Here is a 23,304-nt window from a genome sequence, read left to right as displayed (position 1 = left end):
TCTTTCACATTTTATACAATTCCTTCTTTCCAGGTCCTTAAGGTTCTTCTCGTCGCTTCTATTATGCGGTTGATACATCAATGATTTCTTCGGCCACCTGTTCTGCTCCATCCTAATCACTTGTCCGTACCAGAGCAGTTGCTTAGTTTGTATTTTCTCTGAAGTCGTGTATACTCGATTTGTTCTTCTTCGTATATCTTCATTCTGTATATGCTTTGTTCTAGATATCCTGCACACACATCCTCTATATTTTTCTCCTGTTTATCTGTTAGTTGCCAGCACTCACATCCATATATGTTAAAATAGGTTCCACAATGACTTTGTGTATTGTCATTTTTGTGCTTAGATCAATTTTTTCTGACCACAGCAATGAGTTGAGAATTAATGTAGCTTTTTTTTCTTGTTGCACTCTATTTCTTATATTGTCTTTTTTGTTTTCTCTTCCGAAATTAGGCTTCCTAGGTATTTGAATTTTTTACATCGTCTAACCCTATTTATTTGCAGGTCGGAGTCTCGCGTGCTTCCTACCGGAATATATTTTGTTTTTGACATAATCATATTCTAACTTTCTCAGCATATGACCTGCATCGTCCTCATCGCCAGCTATAACTAACAAAAATTAAAGTTGTTAAGTACTTATGTTCCATCTCAATTTCCATTTTAACAATTTTAGTCCTCCAACTACTCAGAGCTTCTTGAATGTGTATTTTAAATAATATTGGTGATAAACTGCACCTTTATCTCAAAGCTTTCAAATGCGAAAATGGTTTTGATATTTATCAGCTTGACTTTCTTTTATAACATTCTTAATGTTCTAATAGGATCCAGTTAACTTAATACTCACTGATATACCTGGTAGCACGTTTTATAAGCAACCAGCATAGCGACATACTTCTACCTTTCACATAATTTCATGACACCTTCTCCTAGTAAATGAACTCAAGCAAGACATTGGATCGAATCAAGTTCACTCTTTCTCGGGACAGCGAAACAAGCAGATATCGAAGTCCTAGAGCGGAGAGAAGAACGACTGTAACTTTGGAACAAAAATCTCAATTTTTTTGGTGTTTATATATGAATATCATAATAGATTATGAAAAATGAAATATTCATAGGGTGAACTCTTATGTATGCAGGGTCCACAATGTCCATAAAAACAATAAAAGCTTGCCCTTCAACTCCATTTGCCTTACTTATTGAAGTACGTTGTTTTAAGCTTTAAATAGAATATCATCGATTCTATTATATTTTCCGTTGTATTTTTTTGAGCCAAGTCTTTTGAAATTTGTATTCCTTACATCTAAATGGAACCACTTTTGAGATATTTCATTATCATAGCTGAAATAAACAACACTTAATTATTTCAACATTAGCCAAGAATAGACAAAGATTTACATTATTTAATGTGATATTTTCTGAATAGTGAAAATTAATCAATAGCATGGAAAGATTATTAATTTTGGATTGGCAAACCGTTTACCATCAAACATACCATAAAGATGCTGAACAAAACGCCCAAATTTATGAGGTGATACTCCATCTTGCTGACATGAAGCCAGTCGTATGGATTTTTCTAAAATGTGACAATATCTTTCACCAAAAAATTTAAAGCCCCATTATCTTGAAAATAACGTTCTCTGCTGTCATATCTGTCAATGGATTGAATAATCCATTTTTGCTAAACTTCACTTCATAATATTATTTGTGAAGTTTTCATATCCTTCTTCATTAAAACCATTAACAGAATTCTATCCTCCAAGGAAGATCATCTAATTTTAAGTGATATGAAGGTGGTTTCTTTTTGTGTCTGTTTTTTTTTAATTGCGGTTAATTGTTCTAGTTGACAAATTATAATCTCTCACAATCTATAGTGGAGGCTTTTGAAAAGGCCGTGAAATAACCAAAATATAACCAAACTTCGTTTACATCACTGTCCTCTAGTGGTTTAATTTTGTTGTTGTTTGTCTTGAATTGACCAAACTGACGGAAGTGATTGCACAATCTTCATAACCTGCATTTAGTCGACTAGGATATCTTTCTGCGAAAATATGGCAAGTTTCTCAACAATTCTATGACACTCGCCCTAAATTACAATAAGATTTCAAAAAACTTTACTAGTGAGTCCTACATTCATTAATATTCACTGTGAAATACAAACGGGTAGAGAAAACTGTCAAAATAATATGTATATATGGTTTTATTGTATCCTCCTTTCTTCCTGCGACACTGGAGAACCCAGTGTTTACATCTAATCCATAAATCCCACTCCTTTTAAAAAGTCTGTAAAATGGGGTGGCTTTAATTGCCAGAGATGTTAGTCTTCTATTTCCTACGCTTCCAGGTGCAGGGCTCCGGAGTTCCTTAGTGTTTCTCACGTCGAGGGAATGTGGATAGAGCTTTCGTCCTCTGTGCAACAATATCTGCACGCTGCATTATCTGCTAGGTCTAGCGTCTTCAGGTGTTTGTTGAGGCGACAGTGCTTCGATAGAACTCCTGTTAGTATTCGTAGATTGTTCTTACTTAGGTTGATACATTCAGCAGATCTACTCTAGTTAAAGTTTCCCAGAAGAGTCTCTATCTGACTCAGTCCCTGTAGGTTGTCCCAATAATTGGTTTTGCTTCTGGCAACCTTCTTTTCCAGTGTTTTCCATTGTTCTGTAGCTGATACCACAGACGACAGGAGGGTTCCATACAACGTCCTGATGTATGTCGCAGGATTGGTAATTATTTAGGAACGGTGTTTCTTTGATTATTTCATCTTTGAACATTCTGATGATGTGATGTTTTCTCTATTTGGTACTAGTTGGAGAGGTGGGAGATTTAGGATCACTTTTAGTGCAGCTATCTTTGTACTTTTGAGAGATTGTTGCTCGTGGTATTCAGACTAGTACTTGAAAGCTCTGCCCCATATGTGATGATGATGATTCTAACTATCAAATCTTTGATAGCTGGGGCTTATCCTTTACTAATGTCGAATAAATTATGTATTGTTTATTTTAAGATAATGAAATATCCAAAATTGGTTGGATTTAGTTATAAAGAATACTAATACTAAACGAGTTGGCTTAAAAAAATATAGCGGAAAATGTCATAAAATACAAGGTGTGAAGTAAGCATCTTATAAACGATATAAATTGTTAGTTGAAAAAAAAAAAGATAAAAACACCCTATATTGTAAACTTCTTTCTTGGATAGCCAGAATAAATTAAAAAAAAAAACTTTTTCTAAATGATCTTTATTTTTATTATGTTTACATCTGTCGGACCCAAGTCTCGATCAGTGTTACCAACCTAACCTCCAAATTCCTTTTCTAGAGCGCGAAATTCGAATTAAAATATAAAAATGCTTACAATATAAATTGGATATACGGAGAGAGGGAGAGAGAAAGAGAGATTCGTTGGATAGAGTTTGGTGAGATGAAAATTTTGAAAGGAGAAGGGTTTATTGGAGTGAGCCCTGATATAGCAATTTCAATAAGGATTTTTATGTCAGTTGAAAGGTCGTAGGGAGTTTGGGGTTTTTCCATGGTGTGGATACATGGAGTTAAGAGGCAAGCGCTTATTGTTCATTGGTTACAATTTCATATCACTAATTTCGTTCATAATGAAGATTATTTATTCTTTTTGTACTGGGATTTTTTCCAAATTTTGAAAAAAAAACAAAATATGTCAAATATACTTTCATGTAGAATCCGAGAATAAAATAAAAAATGTTAGATTCTATTCAAAGTAACAACGTTTACTTTCGATGTAACTGAAAGTACCACATTGTATTGTTTTTAAACATAATTTCAGTCCCAGACGATGGATACATAAGTATTCGAAAGCTCGGAAAATATATTGAAGTCAGTCCACTTTGGTTGATGGCACAACCATCAATTTGTTTGTATATTTCGTTTTCATATTTGAAATATGTTGTTGTGTGTGAGTTTTATAGTTTCGAAAAAGAGAATTTTTAGAAATGGTTCACATTCATAAGAACGAGGAAGCTATAAATGATAAAAAAGATCTAAATAATTTAAGTAAAATTTATAGGTCTACTTTGTAAATTCTAAAAAAACTACAAATAATTTTATTGATTACTGCTATATATTTGATATATATGGACCAAGGAAAAATTAATTTTTCTCATTTTGATATTCATTCATTATTTTGATACTCATGATGAAGGTGATCTATAAATCAATTTAAATTATTAATGAGTCAATATCATATTTTGATTAAGACTTGAGAAAAGGTCCAATATATATATATATATATATATATATATAGGGTGATTCATTAAGAATGTCCAATCTCTGAACTGTAGATTCTAGACCTCAAAACATGATGATTCTGCTCAACATGCCTTATGCAAATATTGCTAGTTTCCGAGATACGGGTTGTTCAAAGTTTAAATTTTGATTTTCGCAATAATTTTTTGTTTTCACAATTTCTCTTTGAAAATTGGCAATTTTACGTTTTTTGGCACGAGGAATCATAATTGCACTCTAATTTAACATTGCTAGTAGAGGGCGCTAGTTACACTTGTTTGTGTTGATTAAATCAAAGTAAACTTTTTAGGGCTAAACTTACAACTAAAATAATAAAAAAAAACATTAAAAAGCGTTAAATTCTACAAAAAAAAGTTACTCTTTTTTGATTCGTGTAACTCAATCGGTTATCGAGTTATTTGCTTATAAAACATTCAATAAATTTTAATTTTTTCATAAAAAAATTTTATTATTCCTTAAATATGTAACAATAACTAATTTGTAAACAAAAATAAAAAACTTCAAAGCAAATGCTCAAAATGCCCACCATTTACTGCAATACACTTTATGATCAGCTTTCGTAAAGATCTCTGAATATCAAATAATTCTTGTCTATTATTTTTAATTAAATCCGCGGCTTCTTCTATTTTCCGTCGTAGTTGTGGAAGAGAAGTAATTTTGCGACCAAACTGAAAAATCTAAAGGATTTAAATCAGGGACTCTTGGTGGCCAAGCAAACTCACTTCCATCGATGCGGAAACTATTCGTTTAAGTATTGACGAATTTGTAAAGAATAATGTGGTGGTGCTCCGTCGTGCAAAAACCACATATTTTATCTTAAAGCGAGAGGTATATCCTCTAGTAATTCGTGTAAATGTTCTTGAAGAAAATCTAAATAAAGAGGTCCATTTAAATTGGTTGGCAGTTCAAAAGGACCTATTAAATACCCACGTATTACACCACACCAAATGTTAACCTTAAACTCGTGCTGAAAATGTAATTCCCTCATAGCATGTGAATTTTCAGAATCCCACAAATGATTATTTTTATAATTAAATATTCCTCGTCTGGTAAATGTTACATCATCAGTAAAAAGAATTGTATCCAGAAAATCTGGGTTAACATTTTGTTTATCTTGCAAAAAATGGGCAAATTGTAGACGCTTATAGAAGCAAATAACTCGATATCGGATTGAGTTACACGAATCAAAGAAGTGTAACTTTTTTTGTAGAATTTAACGCTCTTTAATATTTTTTTATTACTTTAGTTGTAAGTTTAGCCCAAAAAAAGTTTACTTTGATTTAATTAACACAAACAAGTGTAACTAGCGCCCTCTATTAGCAATGTTAAATTAGAGTGCAAATTATGATTCCTCGTGTCAAAAAAAGTTAAAATTGCCATGTTATCGTTTTAGAGATCGTTTTCTAGATTGATAAAAATGTCTGTGTTTTGCAATTTTTAGAAGGATCACGAATTGTCAAGGTGCCGAACTTGTCATATCGTTAGTAAAAATAATAGTTTCACATCTCATCAAGAGATGGCGCCAGATACCTCAATCGTATATGTAATTTGTAATATCCACTTATCGTTAATATTTTATCCGAAACGTAGGCGTCCATCACTAAGACATTATCTGACTCGTCTACGAGCAAAATATTAGGTACATATCACGAAAGATATACCTGCTACCGATAAGAATAGTACCCATCTAAAAGGTACTTTGTTTGTATATTTTCAGTTGTTGTTCTAACCATAATTTTAATGTTTTGTTATTCAAATAAATTACTTTGCACAAAATCAGCTAGATTTGATTACCATAGCCGATAAATAAATAGTATTTCTAGACCCACTTATACTTTTGTGTTTAATGATAAAAGGTCAATATATTTTCCTCATTGGTCCAATATTCTCACGCAATTTAGTTATTTTCATAAAATATCTGTGATATTTTGGTAACCTCCACTTCTTCAACATTTGTTCTCAATTAAGAAAAACTCGTTTTTAACTTTCTCGACGATCAGCTAATAATTATAAACAGATATTTGTATTTTATCTATCGATAGAAGCATGAATGGTTTTATTTTTGTTTTGTTTTTTCTTATAAATGAAATATAATTAGTGAAACAATGTTATATGGGCCACTGTAAAAAAGTATGATAAGGGTGTGGGGACAAAACTCCATATATTTTTAAGCAGCTTAGCACGTAAAGTTGGTGTTGACTGAGAATGTGATTGTTTCTAATAATTTGACAGTTGTCAAATGTCCAAATGTAAACATTACGTTTCTGATAAAAGCTTAGTTTCAAGTATGGAAGATCTAATAAGACTAAACGAACGACGTAAAATAATAGTCAAGTTTCATTAACAAAATCAAAATTGAAGAAATCTTTAATGATTAAGGCTAGAGTTCAGTATTATGAGAATGGGCCTGAAATATTCATATTTTTAAGCGTATTTCGAAATTTGAAAGGGGGGTCCCACTTTACATATCATCTATCCGTTTAGTTGCATAGCGCTGCGAGAACTTTTTTAAATGCTTTTGTTTTCGCTTGATTAATTCGAATTTTTTAAAGATATTATCCATTTTCCGGTAACATTTTAACTCCTCCTGTGCAACTTTTAGACCAGAAGAAACAGCTCATTGATAGCGCTACGAGGCTGTATTTTTTGATTTTCCTATAATGTTTCAGAACTTATAAAAATCAGTTGTAGGCAACTAATGAGGCAATCCCAGTTTTAGGTAGAATTGGTACAATTATTTATGAGGGGTATGTTGATTCATCAATTTTGCGGCCCTTTTAATTGTATTAATTCATGCAATAAAATAATATATTGTCGTTTTGTTATATGAAATGTACCTTAAATTTTAAACATGTAATTGTGATTTGATTTTAATTCTCCAGAATCCTTGATTGTTAGATATTTTACATTATTTTCTATAGCTTCGTAATGTCCGGTGCAACAATACAAAACTTCACGAATCTTCTTCCTTGAATACATATGACTTTTTGGCTATGTCTTTCTTAATATGAATTAATTATTAAGCCCCTTTGTTCAACCTTAACATAATTTGCATTTCAAATGACTAGCCCATTTAGTAGAAGACTTGTACTGCTCCGATATATTCAAAAGTTCATCACTTTCTATTCTTCTATATTTTCGTATTCATAAAAACTAAAAGAAGGCGAAACCTCAAATTTTTATCTGTGCTCAAAAAATTATGAAAAAACAAATCTTAAATCAGTAGAGGCCTAAAATCAAGAACATTTAGAAGCATAACGTAAACGTTTCAATCTTTTATTTCCTGAACTCACTTACAGTTCTTTCAGGTAGAAACAGTTGGTGACAAATACATGGCTGTAAGTGGTATACCAGAGCCTTGTGGTACACATGCTAAAAATATAGCAAAACTAGCTTTAGATATGATGGATCGAAGTGAAACCGTCTTTTTTGACGATGAAGTGGTGGTAAATTTAAGATTTTGTTCAGAGCTCATAAACTCGAAAAAAATCACTTTTATTTTTAGCGAATTACAATTGGAATACATTGCGGTGAGGTTGTAACTGGTGTCATAGGTCAAAGAATGCCGAGATTTTGTCTATATGGAAATACGGTTAATCTAACGAGTCGAACCGAAACAACAGGAGAACCTGGAAAAATAAATGTGACCAAAGATGTTTATGAGTAAGTCATTATCAGAAATATTGAAAGTTTCATTTACATTTAAACGTATTTCAGTATTCTCTGCCAGGAAGAGAATTTTGATGAACAATTCCAATTTAAATATAGAGGACCTGTTACAATGAAAGGAAAGTCTGAACCAATGGATGTATATATTTTATCTCGAGCGAGCTCGTAAATAATTTAATTATTTGTGTTATCGAATATAACAATCTATTTAAGCAATAAATATGTCAGTCATCTCCAATTTCCATTAATTTGAACAAAAACAAGTGATAGATTCATTACAATTAGGGCGGGGATTGGATGGGAAGAGACTTTCTAAGTGGCCAGTATTTCAAAACTATCCGACGCGACGTATCCTTATCAGCAATTTTAATTTTTAGTATAAACTGTGAAAAAAAAGTACGAACTCACTTTTGGGTTTCTTATCGAATGAAAAATAAGAACAACCGCGGAAGTATATTCTCAAATTCTCCAAATTCTCACTTTAGGAATGAAATCTATATAACCCCACTGGAACAAGTACACTGAAGTTCAAATAAAGTTTATTTAACAATAAAATCTCGTACAACCCAAATCGTGCTTTTCTTATCGAAATAGGTACAGAAATTTTTTTGATTAAACGGCCCAGTCAAAAGATATTCACAAAAACACATAATACGAGGGTGGTACAAATATAAGCGGGAATTTTTGAATAAACGCGCGAGTCGTATAGAGACAATTACATAAGTCAATATAATTGAGTGATAACAGTGCAGTTCATACACTTTATTTTCTTATAACGAAACTTGATCATAATTTTCTAACGTTATCAGCAAACATGTGTAGAAACATCCTGTTAACAAATATCTACTATTTCTTTTATATTTAATTGTATTCAGTATTTCTAGTTTTCTCATAAAACCTGAGAATATTTCTAACGTTATCAGCAGACATATGTAGACATCCTGTAATTATAATACAATCATTTTGTTACACTTTACTGTATTCAGCATTTTTCAATTTTATTTAATGTTTGTTAATTCATTGATACAGTTAGTCTTCATTCTATCACCTATTGTTATAATCATAGAGTTAATAAAGTTTTTTTAAAAAAGTAAATCTTTACATTTAAAATATTACTCGCGAAAAATGTAATGTCGTAAGAGTGGATGATAAACTCATCTGTTACAAAGCATAAAGAACTTATAGCCATGAGTAAGAAGGATGTACCAATTTCTGTTGCGTACCGCATCATTATTCGTTTTTTTTGTCAGAGATAATGTTAAATCCGCGGAATTTTATTAAAATTTTTCGAAAAGACCAATAATTGGTGGCAAACTTGAGAGGTGAGAACTTCAACACTGTAGAAAAACTCATTTTAGGAGACCGACGCAGTACTGTACGCGATATGGCTAAAAAAAGTATTAAGCGTATAATTCATGAATGGTCACTGCAAAATTTCACCCAAATAGATGACAAGACTTCTGAATTTAGAGTAGAAATTCAACTCTGGGAAGTTTGGACACGTCTCCTGCAGTGGTATGAAGAGAAAGGATTTAATATTCGCCACACTATGTTCCGGAGAACAAACGCGTGTCTATAGAGTGGAGGAAGAAAGACGAAGGCGCGCCAGTTGAAGCGAAGGTAACATTGTCACTGGGGAAGGTGTTGTGTACCGTATTTTTGGACATGAGCGATATTCCAATTTGTAGTGCGACTATCTATAAAAAAATTTAGCTCTGTAACTTAAAAATAAATGTTTTATATCAAAATTTCTGTTTATATTTGACCCACCCTCGTAGTTAATACTCCTGATTGGATCCCGTTATATAAGGATCAGAATAGAGGAGCTGATCAAATGTAGCTTGATATCATAGAGTTGGTAATCGGGGTAAAAATTGTTAGACGTCAATTTATACATCAATTTTGAATGTCGTCTTAAGTAATACGTTGTTTTTTTATAAGCAATTCTCAGGTCCGGCAAGAAAACCGTTACCCATACTCTTTCACTGATGATTTATTGAAAGTACACACAACTATACAGTAACTGATTGTAATAGCTTTGTTTTGCTAGTCACTTATCAACATAAAAGCAAATAAAAATAGGTAAAATCTGAACATTCATAGAAGATGTTCTCTTGGAATTATCTTACCGATTTAATTTTTTTAATTGTGATTGGATTTCTCGAAATATGAACAGTATTGTTCATATGTAGTCCTCCGTCACTTCGTTTTTTATTGAATACATAGCTTGAAAGACTGATATTTTATTTAGAACACTGTGCAGTGAATCGTTGCTAGAAGAGGATGTTGAAGATTCAGATGTTACCACATCTTTTCGGATATCAGAATTTTTAAAGAAATTGCAATACTTTATATAGTTCCAGTATCTATTTAAACTAATATTGAGAGACATGTGATTCTCATTCAACTACAGTTAATACATAACAGTATTTGACAGATACTCGTTCTCTTATGACCCAATTCAATCGTTTTCTCATGCTCAAGATAACAATATCAGTAATCTGATGAGGAACATCATCTTCAATCTCGATAAGGGCAACTACCAACTGCAACGGATTTTTCATTGCATAGAACCTGTTCCTTGGCCTTTTACCAAATAAGTCCGAAATATTTTCAGTTGGATTTAGGTTTAAAGAAAATGCTCGTCAAAACATTGCATTTATGTGACATTCACGAAAGAATATTTAGACGTGAGGGCGAGCATGGTAGGAGATCATAACTGAACCTCCACCAAAAGAGACAGTGGGAATAAAGTTGATTTGCTTGCTCTGTTCTCCTCATGGACGATATATATATAAAAAATTAATAAAGTCGAATCTCATCTGTTTTCTTAAAGGCATTATTTCAGTTGACGAACTTCGCTATGATATTGAGAATCTTCTTTCTTTCAGTATTTTGCTAACGATTTCATTATTTATACGACTTAGTCTATGACCCTATCCCTAAAAGTTGCAACACAATATATCAATTATGCCGAGCCATGACAGATAAATTCTCTTCCTCCTCTTTTTATTATAAAGCTAACCGTTTGTCTCCAATGCTGCAACGTACGTGTTTCATTCCATTTTCAATAGGTTCTATATCAATCATTTTTGTAATGTCAACTTGACATAATTTCGTTATTGTCCCACTTAGACAGGATTACACGAATCCGTCTGCCGCAAACGATTGGATATGTTGAAGGTTACATGACTGGCCCCGTATTGCTGCCTGTTTCCTCCAAACAGTAATCTGAAAATCATGTCTCAATATGAACTGACTTCTAAGAAGATAGGTTAAACACGTTGATTTTGCGTTCTATTGAAAGTCTAAATAAATGATACAAGCTTGTCCACGACATGGACCCTGAAGCCGGTTATGTCCGGTTTTACTGGAAGTCTAACGTTTTGCGTATGCGGTGTCTTTCATACGTCTTTGTATGTTCAATTTTCGTATCCTTTGTTCTTGAATCTGTCATATTTTCCTTCATTTTCTATCGTTGTCATTTTATTCTCGATATCCGATTGTAACTTCTCATTCATCGTTGTCATCATGTCTTCGATATCCGATCAATGGATGAAATTCTATTCTCGACGTCAGCTACAATGTCACTTTTAGTGATAGAATATCCGCAGAAATATGGTTGAAACCTTCTTGTCCATATTGGTAGAAATATCGTTTTTCAAAATCGAAACATCGTCCTTCATGAACTTTGAATACTAGATCAAAGCCTTTCTTACCAGCGCCACTTTGAGTGTTTCTACTAATTCACTGTTCTTTTCGGACGTTTCATTTGCGATTCTTCAGTTCTGCTTGTAGTTCCGACACTTCAGAGTCATTTTTAGGAAGCGAACAAATAAATGCAAAGACCTTCCTGGAAATTATTCAAAATAATATAAATAATTCGCCGCTGTTTATAAAAAATATATGAAAGAAGCCGCATTCGTCAAACTTTAGATTTCCATTATAACCGGATACAACGGCCTTACGGTCCATATCGTGGACGAGTTCGTAACATAAACTTACATACATCTCAAATTTCCTTTTAAATTGTCAATAAATATGATTTCAATCAACATGTACCCTTTACTTTATGACCCATCGTATTTCCTAATAATATAGTGGTGGATGGTATCCAAAGTACACTTACATGATAATTCAAATCATAGTTTCCAGCGCTAATGAGGAAAAGAAAAGTAATCTAGAAACAGGCTACTTTATGAATTTGATATGAAAACCAATAAATATAAAAAAATTGTCACTACACATAAAAAATTTAGACAAAAATAGGTTGCTTTACGTTGAACAATCCTAGATTCTTTAAGCGTTAGTTGGTGTAGCTTTGGCAGTTTTCGAAATACCTGTGAATAATTCAAAAATATATTAGCATCGAAAAAACAAAAAGCAAAACAAATACCTGGTAAGCCGCACGATTGAAGTTTCATTTTCATATCATCCAATTCAATTTCCTTTGCCTTACACAAATCTTCTAACATATCTAAGAAATCCATATAACTTATCCCCTTCACTAGAAATTTGGAATATGCTAAACCCGTATCAGTCATTGTTATTTCTTTATTGAAAATACCGGCTTGCTTGAACCAAAAATCTATTTGCTTTAAATAAATAGTTTTTGTAAGTAAATCCATTCTATCAAACGGTTTCAAAGCTTCCGCTTTCGATTTGGCGTCACTTGGTGGTGGAGTACCAACTAAATCTGGTTGAAAGTTGCAGAAATTTACGAATTGCTGATCAAGACCTATGATTTCCAGTTGCGCATCAGGTCCAGCACTTGGACCTACTTGCGCCATATTTGTTACCTGAAGAAAAATGAGGTAAGTAAATTAGGTATAAGAGATTAAAGGGTTGTTGAACATGATCATTCTTATTTTTCAACATATTTTAGTCTATACACTTAATCCAACGATGCTCTAGCTTAACCTCTCCACATAGTAGTTGCCGTCTTTCAATGTGATAACGTCGTCTCTGATGAATATATCTCTTCTGAAAGTGAAACTTCAAGGATGGGAAACGGGATTGGAGGTCAGATCAAGGGAATACGGTGGGTAGGCAATCAATTCGAAGTGCAAGACGTGAATTTTAGTCATGGCGATCACCAAAAAGTGAGAAGTTACGTTGTTCTAATGGAAAAGCACTTCCTTTTTCCAAATGCAGTCGCTTTTTTGCAGGTTCTACCTTTACCCACTGTCTTAATTTTTTTTTGTTTTTTTTTAGTTTAAGAAGTGTAGTAGTGAATCCAGGTTTCATCTACAGTTATGATTCGACGCAAATATGTGACTCATTTTGCTTGAACCGCGTTAATAAAGCCTTGTAAATGTTCATTCGAATACGCTTTTGGTCCAAAGTAAATAGCCTTTTCTATCTATCCAATCTTAATCCGAGGATCGTACAGTTTCATTTCGTGAACTTTTTCGATGATATCACTAATTGGCTTTGTGATTTTTGACCACCCCAAACGTAGTTAGCAGTCAAGCTGATACGGATACGTTTGATTTAACGGCCCATAATTATACGGTCATAAATGATTGTCCGTAGACAGTATCTAACATCTCTTTCCATTGCTTGGGCTTACTACCTTCAAGAAGAAAATATTTAATGACAGTTCGATACTCAATTTTCTTCATTTTCAGAAAAATCCTCCCAAAGACTCACTTATACGGTTGTCAAACAGAAAATAAGCGTTCAAATGGCTAATATTTTAGTGAGAATCCCTCAATGAATACGCAAATATATATCACAACTTACATTGATCAGTGCTAACATCTACTGGTTGAGGTCGGAAATTTTTCAGACTTATTTTTAATTATTTTATGCGATTAACTAATTATCAATATTTTTTACTATAATCCATTTGTTACCTATATGACAAGAATATCAAGTGGTCTTATATATAATCTGGCAATTTCATATACCGTTACATGTCGCTCTGTTATTTTCATACAGTCAAGTTCTTCTTATACCGTTTCATGACTGTTTGCGAATAAATGCTACTATATAAGTTTATTCGCCAACATAAATTCGGGAGCTTATATAAGCGACAAATCAATTGTACAGCATTGCATATTGTGATTGTCGAGTCCCATCTCAAAATAACAACTTTTAATCGTTGAATGTTTGTATTAATTTCACTCCATCTTTCGGCAGTAAATATCAATTAAGTGAATACTTTATTTATGTCACCAGTATAGTAGACTGCTCTTAGACCGCGTCTCCAGAAGAAAATTGTGGATTCTGATGATCCTGATAATAAACTAAATTAGTGTTTTGTCAATTATCTATGAGTGGACTCAAGGACTCAGTTACATTATATATAAATATATATATATATATATATATATATATATATATATATTTCTTTAATTTCTTATTTCTTAGACCTTTTTATATATTAATGCATCTAAATGTTCTTGATTTCAGGTCTCTTCTGTTTTAAAATTAGTTTTTTTTTTGATAATTTTTATAAGAAAGATAAGTTTTGACATTTCGACTTTTCTTTGAGTCTTTATCAAAATATGATATTGACACTGACAATTTGCTTATTTATAATGATTTATAGATTACCTTCATCATGAATATCAAAATAAGGATGAAATCAACTTAGAACTTTGTTCTAATAAGAAATAGACTAAGAGGTCATCAATACGATAAAAAAAGTAGAACTGTATTAACGAACCATGAAATATCAAAAAAACATAAATTCAATTATAAAGATTCAAAAATTCTTGAAACGGAATCTAATACACTATACACTATACACAATAATAAAAAAGCTATAAATGATAAAAAAGATCTAAATAATTTGAGTAAAATTTATAGTTCTATTTTGTAAATTCTAATGAAAGTACAAATATTTCAATTGATTACTACTATATATTTAAGATATAGGGACCAAGGAAAAATTAATTTTTCTTGATAGAACAAAGTTCTAAGTTGATTTCATCCTTATTTTGATATTCATGATGAAGGTGATCTATATATGAATATAAATAAGCAAATTATCAATTATCAGTATCAATATCATATTTTGATAAAGACTTAAAGAAAAGTCGAAACGTCAAAATTTTTGTTTCTTTTAAAAATTATTCTGAAAAACTAATTTTAAGAAGAAAAGACCTAAAATCCAGAACATTTAGATGCATTAATATATCAAAAGGTCTAAGAAATAATTCAATACTCAATCATCAAGTGTTGAGACAAGCAGTGGCAAGTTTGATCCTGTCGTTTCAGTGAGATCCTGGAGATCCTGTTAAAAGTATCTGTCAATGAATCAAATGAAATATTAAAATCTTGCTATGGTGCTAGAGTAGCAATTTTGAAGATATTTACAAACGGTTTCAGCGACTTCAATCCGGAAATTAGTCAATTTCGACTTCATAAATAAGCAAACATGTATAAAAAAAACATCTTCCGAATAAGCGATTAGGATACTACATTGTTCGCATGTGATTTTTGAAAATAAAAATATGAGGCCAAATATTTCCAGTCGTGGATGAGATAATTATATTACTAGCTAAGAGCAGTACTTTCAAGGAAATTATTACACGTTTAATGTTACTTCTATCCTTGATAAAATACTTAACGTATTTATTTTGAAACTGCAACTTGGCAAAATATGGTCATCAATATTTATCATACTGTGACAATTATAAGAATAGCAAAATATCGATGATTTAAAGTGATTTAGCCTAACTAGATATCTTCATTCCAATATTTTATGAAAATGTCAATCTGAAATATTTATTAGTCTCCAATTATAAAAATATGAATTATCTCACTTCCGACAAAAAGGTTCAAGACAAGAATTGTTGAAAATTGTCGTAAAGAATTTGCTTACATGTCTTCTGTTCATAGTATGTATAATTACATGTATTGGGGTATCATATAAACCGCAATGCAGGATGTTATTTTCAAAATTCGATCTAAAAAAGGACGAATCACTTTGTTACAACAAAAGTGAATGAAGATGAAGATATAACTGATTTGTGAATTAACGTATAAGTATTTAGGCATTATTAACAAATTAATTAGATATTTTTTCATTTCAATGGATAGTAATAAATAGAATCAAAGTAAATGTTTTCTCTTACCATCTTTACCTTGCTCTTTCTAGCCAAGCTTTTTTTTGTCGCAGTATTCATAATAACTACCACTTAAGTATAGAAAATGTTCTTTCGCACTAATTTAATCAATTTTTCAAATTTTTAATTTTCGACATGGTATAGTTCAAAAGTTTTTTCGAATTCTGTAGCTTAACTACTATATATACTATAACTGGGAGTTTCTCTTATAATACTATACCGAACACTTTATGACTGCATAGACATCCAACGATATATCAAGCGAATTTTTCCAATAATGAAAAACTTTTCAAACTAGTGAATGCCATGTTTTTCTTCTTTTCGTTTTTCTAATCAAGTATTTGTTCTAAATTATTTCATTATCAATTATAAAATATTTCGACATTCTACGGTATCACTGTTTATCCAAATTTAGGACTAGCAGTAAGACAAACTGAACCTTATCTATAATTAAAGTATTTCATTCACAAAAAATTATGGTTAACTTACGTTCTTACTTTTTGAAAATATATTTTTTGATAAAATTTCTATCCTTTCATCGGAATATTGGTATTTGTGCTAGGACATGTAACTCCATAATATATTTGTGATTTTGCTTGATATAAAGGCAATGGTTTCGAATGTAAAATAAAACGACGAGAATCCCCTAATATATAATTGTCAAAATTTTGACGTATTTCGGAACAGATTAACATATAACAAGGAACAACTAGGAACGGGAGCGATAGCTTCTATACAGCCAATAGTATATAACAGAGGTGGGGAACCTTTTTACCATTAGAGGCCACATTTAATAATGTAGTAATAAGAGAGGCCGCATAAGCTGATTGACCTAAGAAAAGTGACTTTTGTGAAATTATTATAGTTTTTTTGTAGATTTTACAATTTATTGCATTATATAGAAAAAATAGAATATAATACTACAAAATTTTAAATATAATATATATGTATATATATCTAATATATAAAATTCTCGTGTCACAGTTTTCGTTGCCATACTCCTCCGAAACAGCTTGACCGATTTTGATGAAATTTTTTGTGCTTATCCGGTATCTATGAGAATCGGCCAACGTCTATTTTTCATCCCCCTAAATGTTAGGGGTAGTCCACCCCTAAATTATTATTTTTTATTTTTTAGACAAAATTTTTAATTTCTATTTTTTTATTATACAACATACAAAAATACATACAATCCTCAATTTTCACCCTTCTACGATCAACCCTTATTTTTTAATAGCCATTTTAGTAATTTAATCATTTTTCCTCTCCGGTCGAAAACTGATCAATCGTCATTTAATTAGTTATCCCCGCCAGATTCGCAAGATACTCTCATTGAACAAATATTTCCCGATGTACACACACAGTACATAAATCATGAGTGGCTTGCAGAAAGAGCGATTTTAGCGGCAAAAAATGTAGACGTTGATAATTTAAATCTGAAGATACAAATGTTGTTGCCAGGGAACTTGGTATCATATAAATCTATTGATACAGCGACAGCGAAGCAGTAAATTTTCCCACAGAGTTTTTGAACTCTCTGGATTTGCCAGGCATGCCATCGCATAATTTAGAATTAAAGGTTGGATCTCCAATTATCTTGCTTCGTAATTTGAACCCGCCCCGGCTGTGCAACGGTACGCGATTAGTCATTCAAAAATTAATGAAAAACGTGATCGAAGTCAGGATTTTAAATGACAAGTTCAGAGGTGAAAATATACTCATACCACGGATTCCTATTATACCTACATATGTGCCAATTTAATTCAAACGTATTCAGTTTCCGATTAGATTGGCATTTGCAATGACTATCAACAAATTCCAAGGTCAAACGATGTCTGTTTGTGGATTAGATTTGAGAACACCATGTTTTTCACGCGGACAATTATACGTGGCATGCTCTCGAGTGGGTAAACCATCCAGTTTGTTTGTGTTAGCTAAAGATGGACTAACAAAAAATATTGTTCACGCTATAGCATTAAGAGATTGATATTGTTTAATAGTGTTACTTGTCGTAATTGTTTAATTAATGATATATAATTTTAAGGAATAAATTAATTATAATAACTTAAAAATAATGTTTGCCTTTTGTTATTTTTATATTCCCTCATCGTTCACAGCGCTCCATGCTTATTTCACGCATATACCACATTCTTACATACATACAATATACACCAATATACACATTCTAACATACATACATACTTACAATAAGTAAGGTATTTTTTGTCTACACTATAAATTACTAGGAAATTATTTATATGGCAAAACAACGTTTGCCGGGTCATCTAGTATATATAAAAATATTATAAAAAATATAATAAAAAATATTTTTTTATTCACTCTATCTTCTTATCTCTTATCCTCTAAATGTGCATCTGTAATTTGCGCTCTTAAATTTGTTTTTATTTTTGACATGAAAGAAAATGTTGTCTCGCAACAGTAGGTACTTCCAAAGCAGGAAAGTAAACGGCGAGCATGTTCTCGAAGCCATGGATATTCAACAGCATTTTTCCAGATTTCTATGGGATCCTTTTTAGCGTTAAAACGGGATTTGATGATACTATCTTCCCCTAAATCAATTATTTGTAGTTATGCAGGAGCCTCGGATATATCTATTAAATGTGGTTCAAATGCCAGTTTCATAGCAGGAGTCGCTCGTCAAAATCAAAAAATCTATTAGTATATCTTTATTTTCACAGTTCTGTTCATTTAACATTTTAGCTAGCTCCGGAAAGTGTTGTGCAGATATTTCCGATCGACAAAGCAATGTTTTGAAAAATGTTAATTTTTTTCTAAACGCTTGGATCTTTTACCACATTTCATAAATATACCTCGTTTTACCTTGCAAGCAAATATTTAAATTGTTTTGTTTTGTCATCATATCAGACAAAAATGAAAGGTTTCTGAGAAATACTTCATCTGATAGATCACATTGTTTTCCTTGTTCTTGATAAAAGTTTAAAATTTGTCGTCGTAAAGACAAAACTTTTATCAAAACCTGACCTGTTGATAGCCAGCGAACCTTGCAGTAGTATGGTAGGTCAACACTAAACGTTTCCTCATCTAAAGAGAGCATCTGCCGAAATTCAAGATGACTAATTGCATTTAAGCGAATATAGTTGACAATGACAATGGTTCTATCCAGAGTGTCTTGCAAAATGGTAGATTTTGCGCAAAGATTTTGCTGATGCAAATGCAGTGAAATAATATAAATTTTTTCAAGTTTAAGTTTTCCTTTTTTAACAAAGTAACGAATCCTTCTTTTTTGCCTCTCATGAAAGGTGCTCCATCGATGCAGACACTGTCTAAATTACTGACATTCAATTGTAATTTATTACATACTTCTTTGAAGTTTTCGAAAATATCGGCTCCGCGAGTTCTTCCAGTTAATGTACCCAACGCAAGTAGTTCTTCGTAACATTGAAAATCTTTAGTTATAGCACGAATAAAATATAAAACTTGTGCCGAATCTGTTTTATCAGTGCTTTCATCTAAAGCAATTGAAAAATAACAATCTTCATTTTGTATAATTGTATGAAGCTGCTCTGTTACATTTTGCGCTAACTCTTGCTGTCGATCTGTTACAGTTCTTCTTGAAAGAGGTAATTGTTTGTATTTGTCGACATTTCTTGGATCTAGCATACTCACTGTTTCAATAATACATTCTTTAATTATTTCAATGGCACTAAATGGTTTGCTTCTTTTTCCAAGTATATGTACTATTTTATACGAAACAACAACTGCAGCGGAATTTTGATTTACAAAGGCACTAAAAGATGCCTGCTGATGATGCTTCTCATTTTTTAACTTTTGAAGTGCAGCTTTTCGTGATTCACCTTCTAAAGCGAAATATTTATGTTCTTTATGAGTCAAGTAGTGTTTATTTGCATTCGCTTTTTTAAAGTACTTAAAACTGCACAACAAACACTTTATCTTTTATCTTTCTCAGCAGTAAAGAGTAAAGAAAAAATCTCCCTTTCTACATTAAATGTTCTGTTTTTATCACCTAATTTTCTTCTCTTACTTTTTGACATGATGATGATATTCTCTAGTAATTGATCGAACTCCGAGAATTATTCTGTTTTTCAATATTTCACTGTCATTTGGAATTTGTCTTGCGAGACTATTTATTTTACCTTTCCCATTCGAAAAAATCATTATTTCTAGGGATCAAGCAGGCCAACATGTCACAATTATTCTCACACTCCAACCATTTTGCATAAAACCGAATTCTACCCTTGAACCCAGTCTAACAAAGCGGGGCTGTTTTAAGTTTAATCGTTGTGTGTTTTTCTTGAAATAATTTATAAAATTTAACAATGTAAAAATCTTTTTACATCTGAAAACTAATAGAAAATGGAAATGCTCTCTTTAACTGTCAATAAAAATTATACTACTTTTTATGTTTGAACGGCGACACCCTGGTCCTCTCGATGTTGCCAGCATTTGTGCGTTTTCTGTTGATTACTACAATTTCATAACAAGAACATTTATCGTATTGAAATTTCTTCCCCATTGTTCCGCGTGCTCTGAGATCTCAACTAGTGAGTGTTGTATTGCTAGCATTGAAAAGCCATGCCCTGTTATATTTCCATTGTTATTTATCTTTCTCTATGTAGTATTTTGTAAGCACACATAGTCACGTGAGAATTGAATTATTTTACATTAAGACGACACTCTGTTCCAGTACAGTTAACGGTATCATCTATTTATCGCATAAATGTTCAGTAGTTATGTAGATAGTTTTCATATCTTATCGTAGGCATGTTTAGCATTTCATTATATTTTTCCAAATATAATTTTTTTTCATTTTTTCCTTGTTACATTATTGGTATATTTCTTCCAATATCAATTGCAGATTATAAAAATCCTTACCGACAATTATATTTGATGTACCATACGCGTAGATACCTCATTTTATAAAGTTATTATTTTTATAAATACTTTACACTTAATTGTAGTCCTACTTGGAACTTAGAAAAAGTCATTATTATACCTCGTTAACTTGCTACAACTGAATTAATTACATTATAAAACGTGAATAGACGAGTAAAATCCACCTGCCTGTAAGGGATTTTGTTTAAATAGGGTACCAGACGTGAACTGAGCATTTTTTGAACCCCATTCGTTTTTGTTCTGGAGAACAAAATTTCAAAGCAGAAACCAGAAAAGAGAAATAAATTCATTGCAAATAAAACAAAAGAAAAAAAACACCTCCAATTCCTTCATAATTAATAATGATCGTCAGAATCGTCTGACTTAAAGTCATCATTTGAAGGGTTGTGAAGAGGGTAACACCACAGACTTATCTTCTTCTTTGATAACATGTTCAACACAGTTTTTCTAAAGCTCTTGGCGATCTGACTGTGGTGGAATGTTAGGTAAAAGCTATTCATTAAACCATTGTTCAAACAATTCTGGTTTCATATCTTCATGATAATTAGCTGCACAGTTTTTAATTTTTTAGCAGATATTAATAAAGTATTAGGCACGAAACCGACTTTTCTTCTAGCGTGTACTATTATAATGCGTTTTCCTTTAGAACATGGCCCATTCGAACAGCAATTTTTACTATTGTCGAACCAACCGAAATTTATTATATCGTGACTGTCAATCAATGTTTCATCTAGATAAATTAAGTGTCTATTAGAAGTTCGGTAGTCTTTCATCTGACGCGAATAATCTTGTTGCCATCAAACGATCCTTGACGCTTCGGTTATTGGCATCCGTTTATATTCATCATTTATAGTTTGGTTTTTTGTGTTTAAAACCACATGCTGACAAAATTTGACGTTATGTTTCTAAGCTGCTGGATAATCTGCTACCTTTTGCTGCAATAAAATAACTAGCTGTGTCTAAATCTTTATTATAAAATTCATACATGTCTTTATTTCCACTACACTGTTCAATTTCATTGTTTTCATGCGCCCATGGTCTAAAGAACGCCATATTTCTATTCATTTAAAGAAATTTATGGATTAAATGAATCTCACCAAGTGACGTGACTGCTTATCGCAGGCTGTCAGGCAGGAATATTTCAAAGAAATTGTGTACGAGTACACCTTCCGACAGCTTCGACTAATAGAAATGCATTTATGTTTACGATTCGATGTTTTCATTAGTAAACAGTGATGAGTCCACGTGGACTGACGGTTTGTTAGATGTTTACCGAATTTTATACTGGTAGTAAACGTTATTTTTCACTTCTTAATTTGGTATGAGTACCGTGCGTATACACTATATAAATAAACTCTATTATAAATATTTTAATACGATTCACATCGTTTTGCTGTTGATTTGGAATATTATTATATCGATAATTTTAAAGTTGTAGCTTTAATTTATCCTGCTCTTTTCCACCTATTCTTCCGTACTTTTTTGTTCTGGTGCACCGGCTAAATCCTTTGTGGAACTCTGGACAATAAAAAAAGTGTGTGCAACAGATAACTTTATTGAAAAAATAAAAATTCACATCAACTGCGTATCCAAAAGAGCACAATGAATAAAAGGCAGTTATAAATTACAATTAACTCATACTTATATTTATATTAGAAATGAGACTAGAACTTATCTATGGAAATCCAGGATGGTTGCAGTCCTCAACTGTAACTGGAAGGAACACAGATGGAAATTACTAGAGAAAGAACGAGTAGGTAGAACAGATTTGCATAAAAAGGAAAAAAGGAACTCATACTCATACAACAAAGTACAAAAAAATAAAAATTAATATATATATATATATATATATATATATATATATATATATATATATATATATATATATATATATATATATATATATATATATATATATATATATATATATAGCCAAACAGGAATCTGTCCTAGTTTATTCGTACGGTTCCCCAAATACATAGAAAATACGAAAACTATTATATAAACTTTGCTTGAAATAACAATAAAGTAATGAAGATAATTGAAATTTTGTGAGTACTTACATACAAGAAGCAAAATTGAAAATATATTTAAGAAACTTACCAGTGAATACAAAAGATAATATCACCGAAAGTTTTACTGAAGTATATTTGTTGTAGAATGTAGACAGGACGATTTTAAATACATACCGAGGTTTCATTGAATTCCTGGAGTGGAATAACAAATTACTTTCTTCAAAAACTCCAATGTTGAAATTCAAATAGAAGTAACTACAGAGCCACAATACGTGTAAAAAGGAATATTCAAAATAGTTGAAAAAAAACGTAAGAAGTGGAATGCTCTTGCTTTTTTGTCATTAGTTTATCAAGAAGTTTCATTGAACATCGA

At 31.7% G+C, this 23,304-nt stretch overlaps 2 protein-coding genes across 5 annotated transcripts in view; one reads left to right on the top strand and one right to left on the bottom strand.

The window, feature by feature from the left end:
- Window positions 1–9,690, top strand: part of LOC130897030 (guanylate cyclase soluble subunit beta-1) — a 42,882-nt gene extending 33,192 nt beyond the window's left edge. The window contains exons 12-14 of one of the 2 annotated variants that reach the window (XM_057805514.1): window positions 7,582–7,719; window positions 7,779–7,936; window positions 7,991–9,690. In XM_057805514.1, coding sequence (XP_057661497.1) covers window positions 7,582–7,719; window positions 7,779–7,936; window positions 7,991–8,111 — 417 coding nt within the window. In that variant the 3' untranslated portion in view covers window positions 8,112–9,690. The remainder of the gene's footprint in view (window positions 1–7,581; window positions 7,720–7,778; window positions 7,937–7,990) is intronic. The other variant, XM_057805515.1, reaches the window with a different exon arrangement.
- A 2,428-nt stretch (window positions 9,691–12,118) lies between these two features.
- On the bottom strand, window positions 12,119–16,693 carry LOC130897210 (tubulin polymerization-promoting protein homolog). Of its 3 annotated transcripts, XM_057805952.1 has the most exons (4): window positions 16,518–16,688; window positions 16,030–16,464; window positions 12,339–12,741; window positions 12,119–12,282 (listed from the first exon to the last, which is right to left on the bottom strand). In XM_057805952.1, exons 2-4 carry the CDS (start codon window positions 16,078–16,080, stop codon window positions 12,242–12,244), a joined length of 495 nt encoding a protein of 164 aa, XP_057661935.1. In that variant the 5' UTR covers window positions 16,081–16,464; window positions 16,518–16,688; the 3' UTR covers window positions 12,119–12,241. The 3 variants fall into 3 exon arrangements, with proteins under 3 accessions (XP_057661935.1, XP_057661937.1, XP_057661936.1); XM_057805954.1 differs by lacking the exon at window positions 16,030–16,464 and having other exon boundaries at window positions 16,518–16,693; XM_057805953.1 differs by lacking the exon at window positions 16,030–16,464 and having other exon boundaries at window positions 16,510–16,672.
- Between the last annotated feature and the right edge of the window lie 6,611 nt (window positions 16,694–23,304).

This window comes from Diorhabda carinulata, chromosome 8 (assembly GCF_026250575.1).
Source record: "Diorhabda carinulata isolate Delta chromosome 8, icDioCari1.1, whole genome shotgun sequence".
Lineage (NCBI taxonomy): Eukaryota > Metazoa > Arthropoda > Insecta > Coleoptera > Chrysomelidae > Diorhabda > Diorhabda carinulata.
This window is presented reverse-complemented; position numbering and strand designations above follow the sequence as displayed.

What these genes read in the sequence shown, in the direction of transcription:
- LOC130897210 (XM_057805952.1), bottom strand. Translation starts at nt 16,080, where the DNA reads ATGAATACTGCGACAAAAAAAAGCTTGGCTAGAAAGAGCAAGGTAAAG. An exon ending in GAAAGAGCAAGGTAAAGATG is followed by an intron (nt 12,742 to 16,029) that starts GTAAGAGAAAAC and finishes ATTTTTCTTCAG; the next exon opens with GTAACAAATATGGCGCAAGT. An exon ending in TCAATCGTGCGGCTTACCAG is followed by an intron (nt 12,283 to 12,338) that starts GTATTTGTTTTG and finishes AATTATTCACAG; the next exon opens with GTATTTCGAAAACTGCCAAA.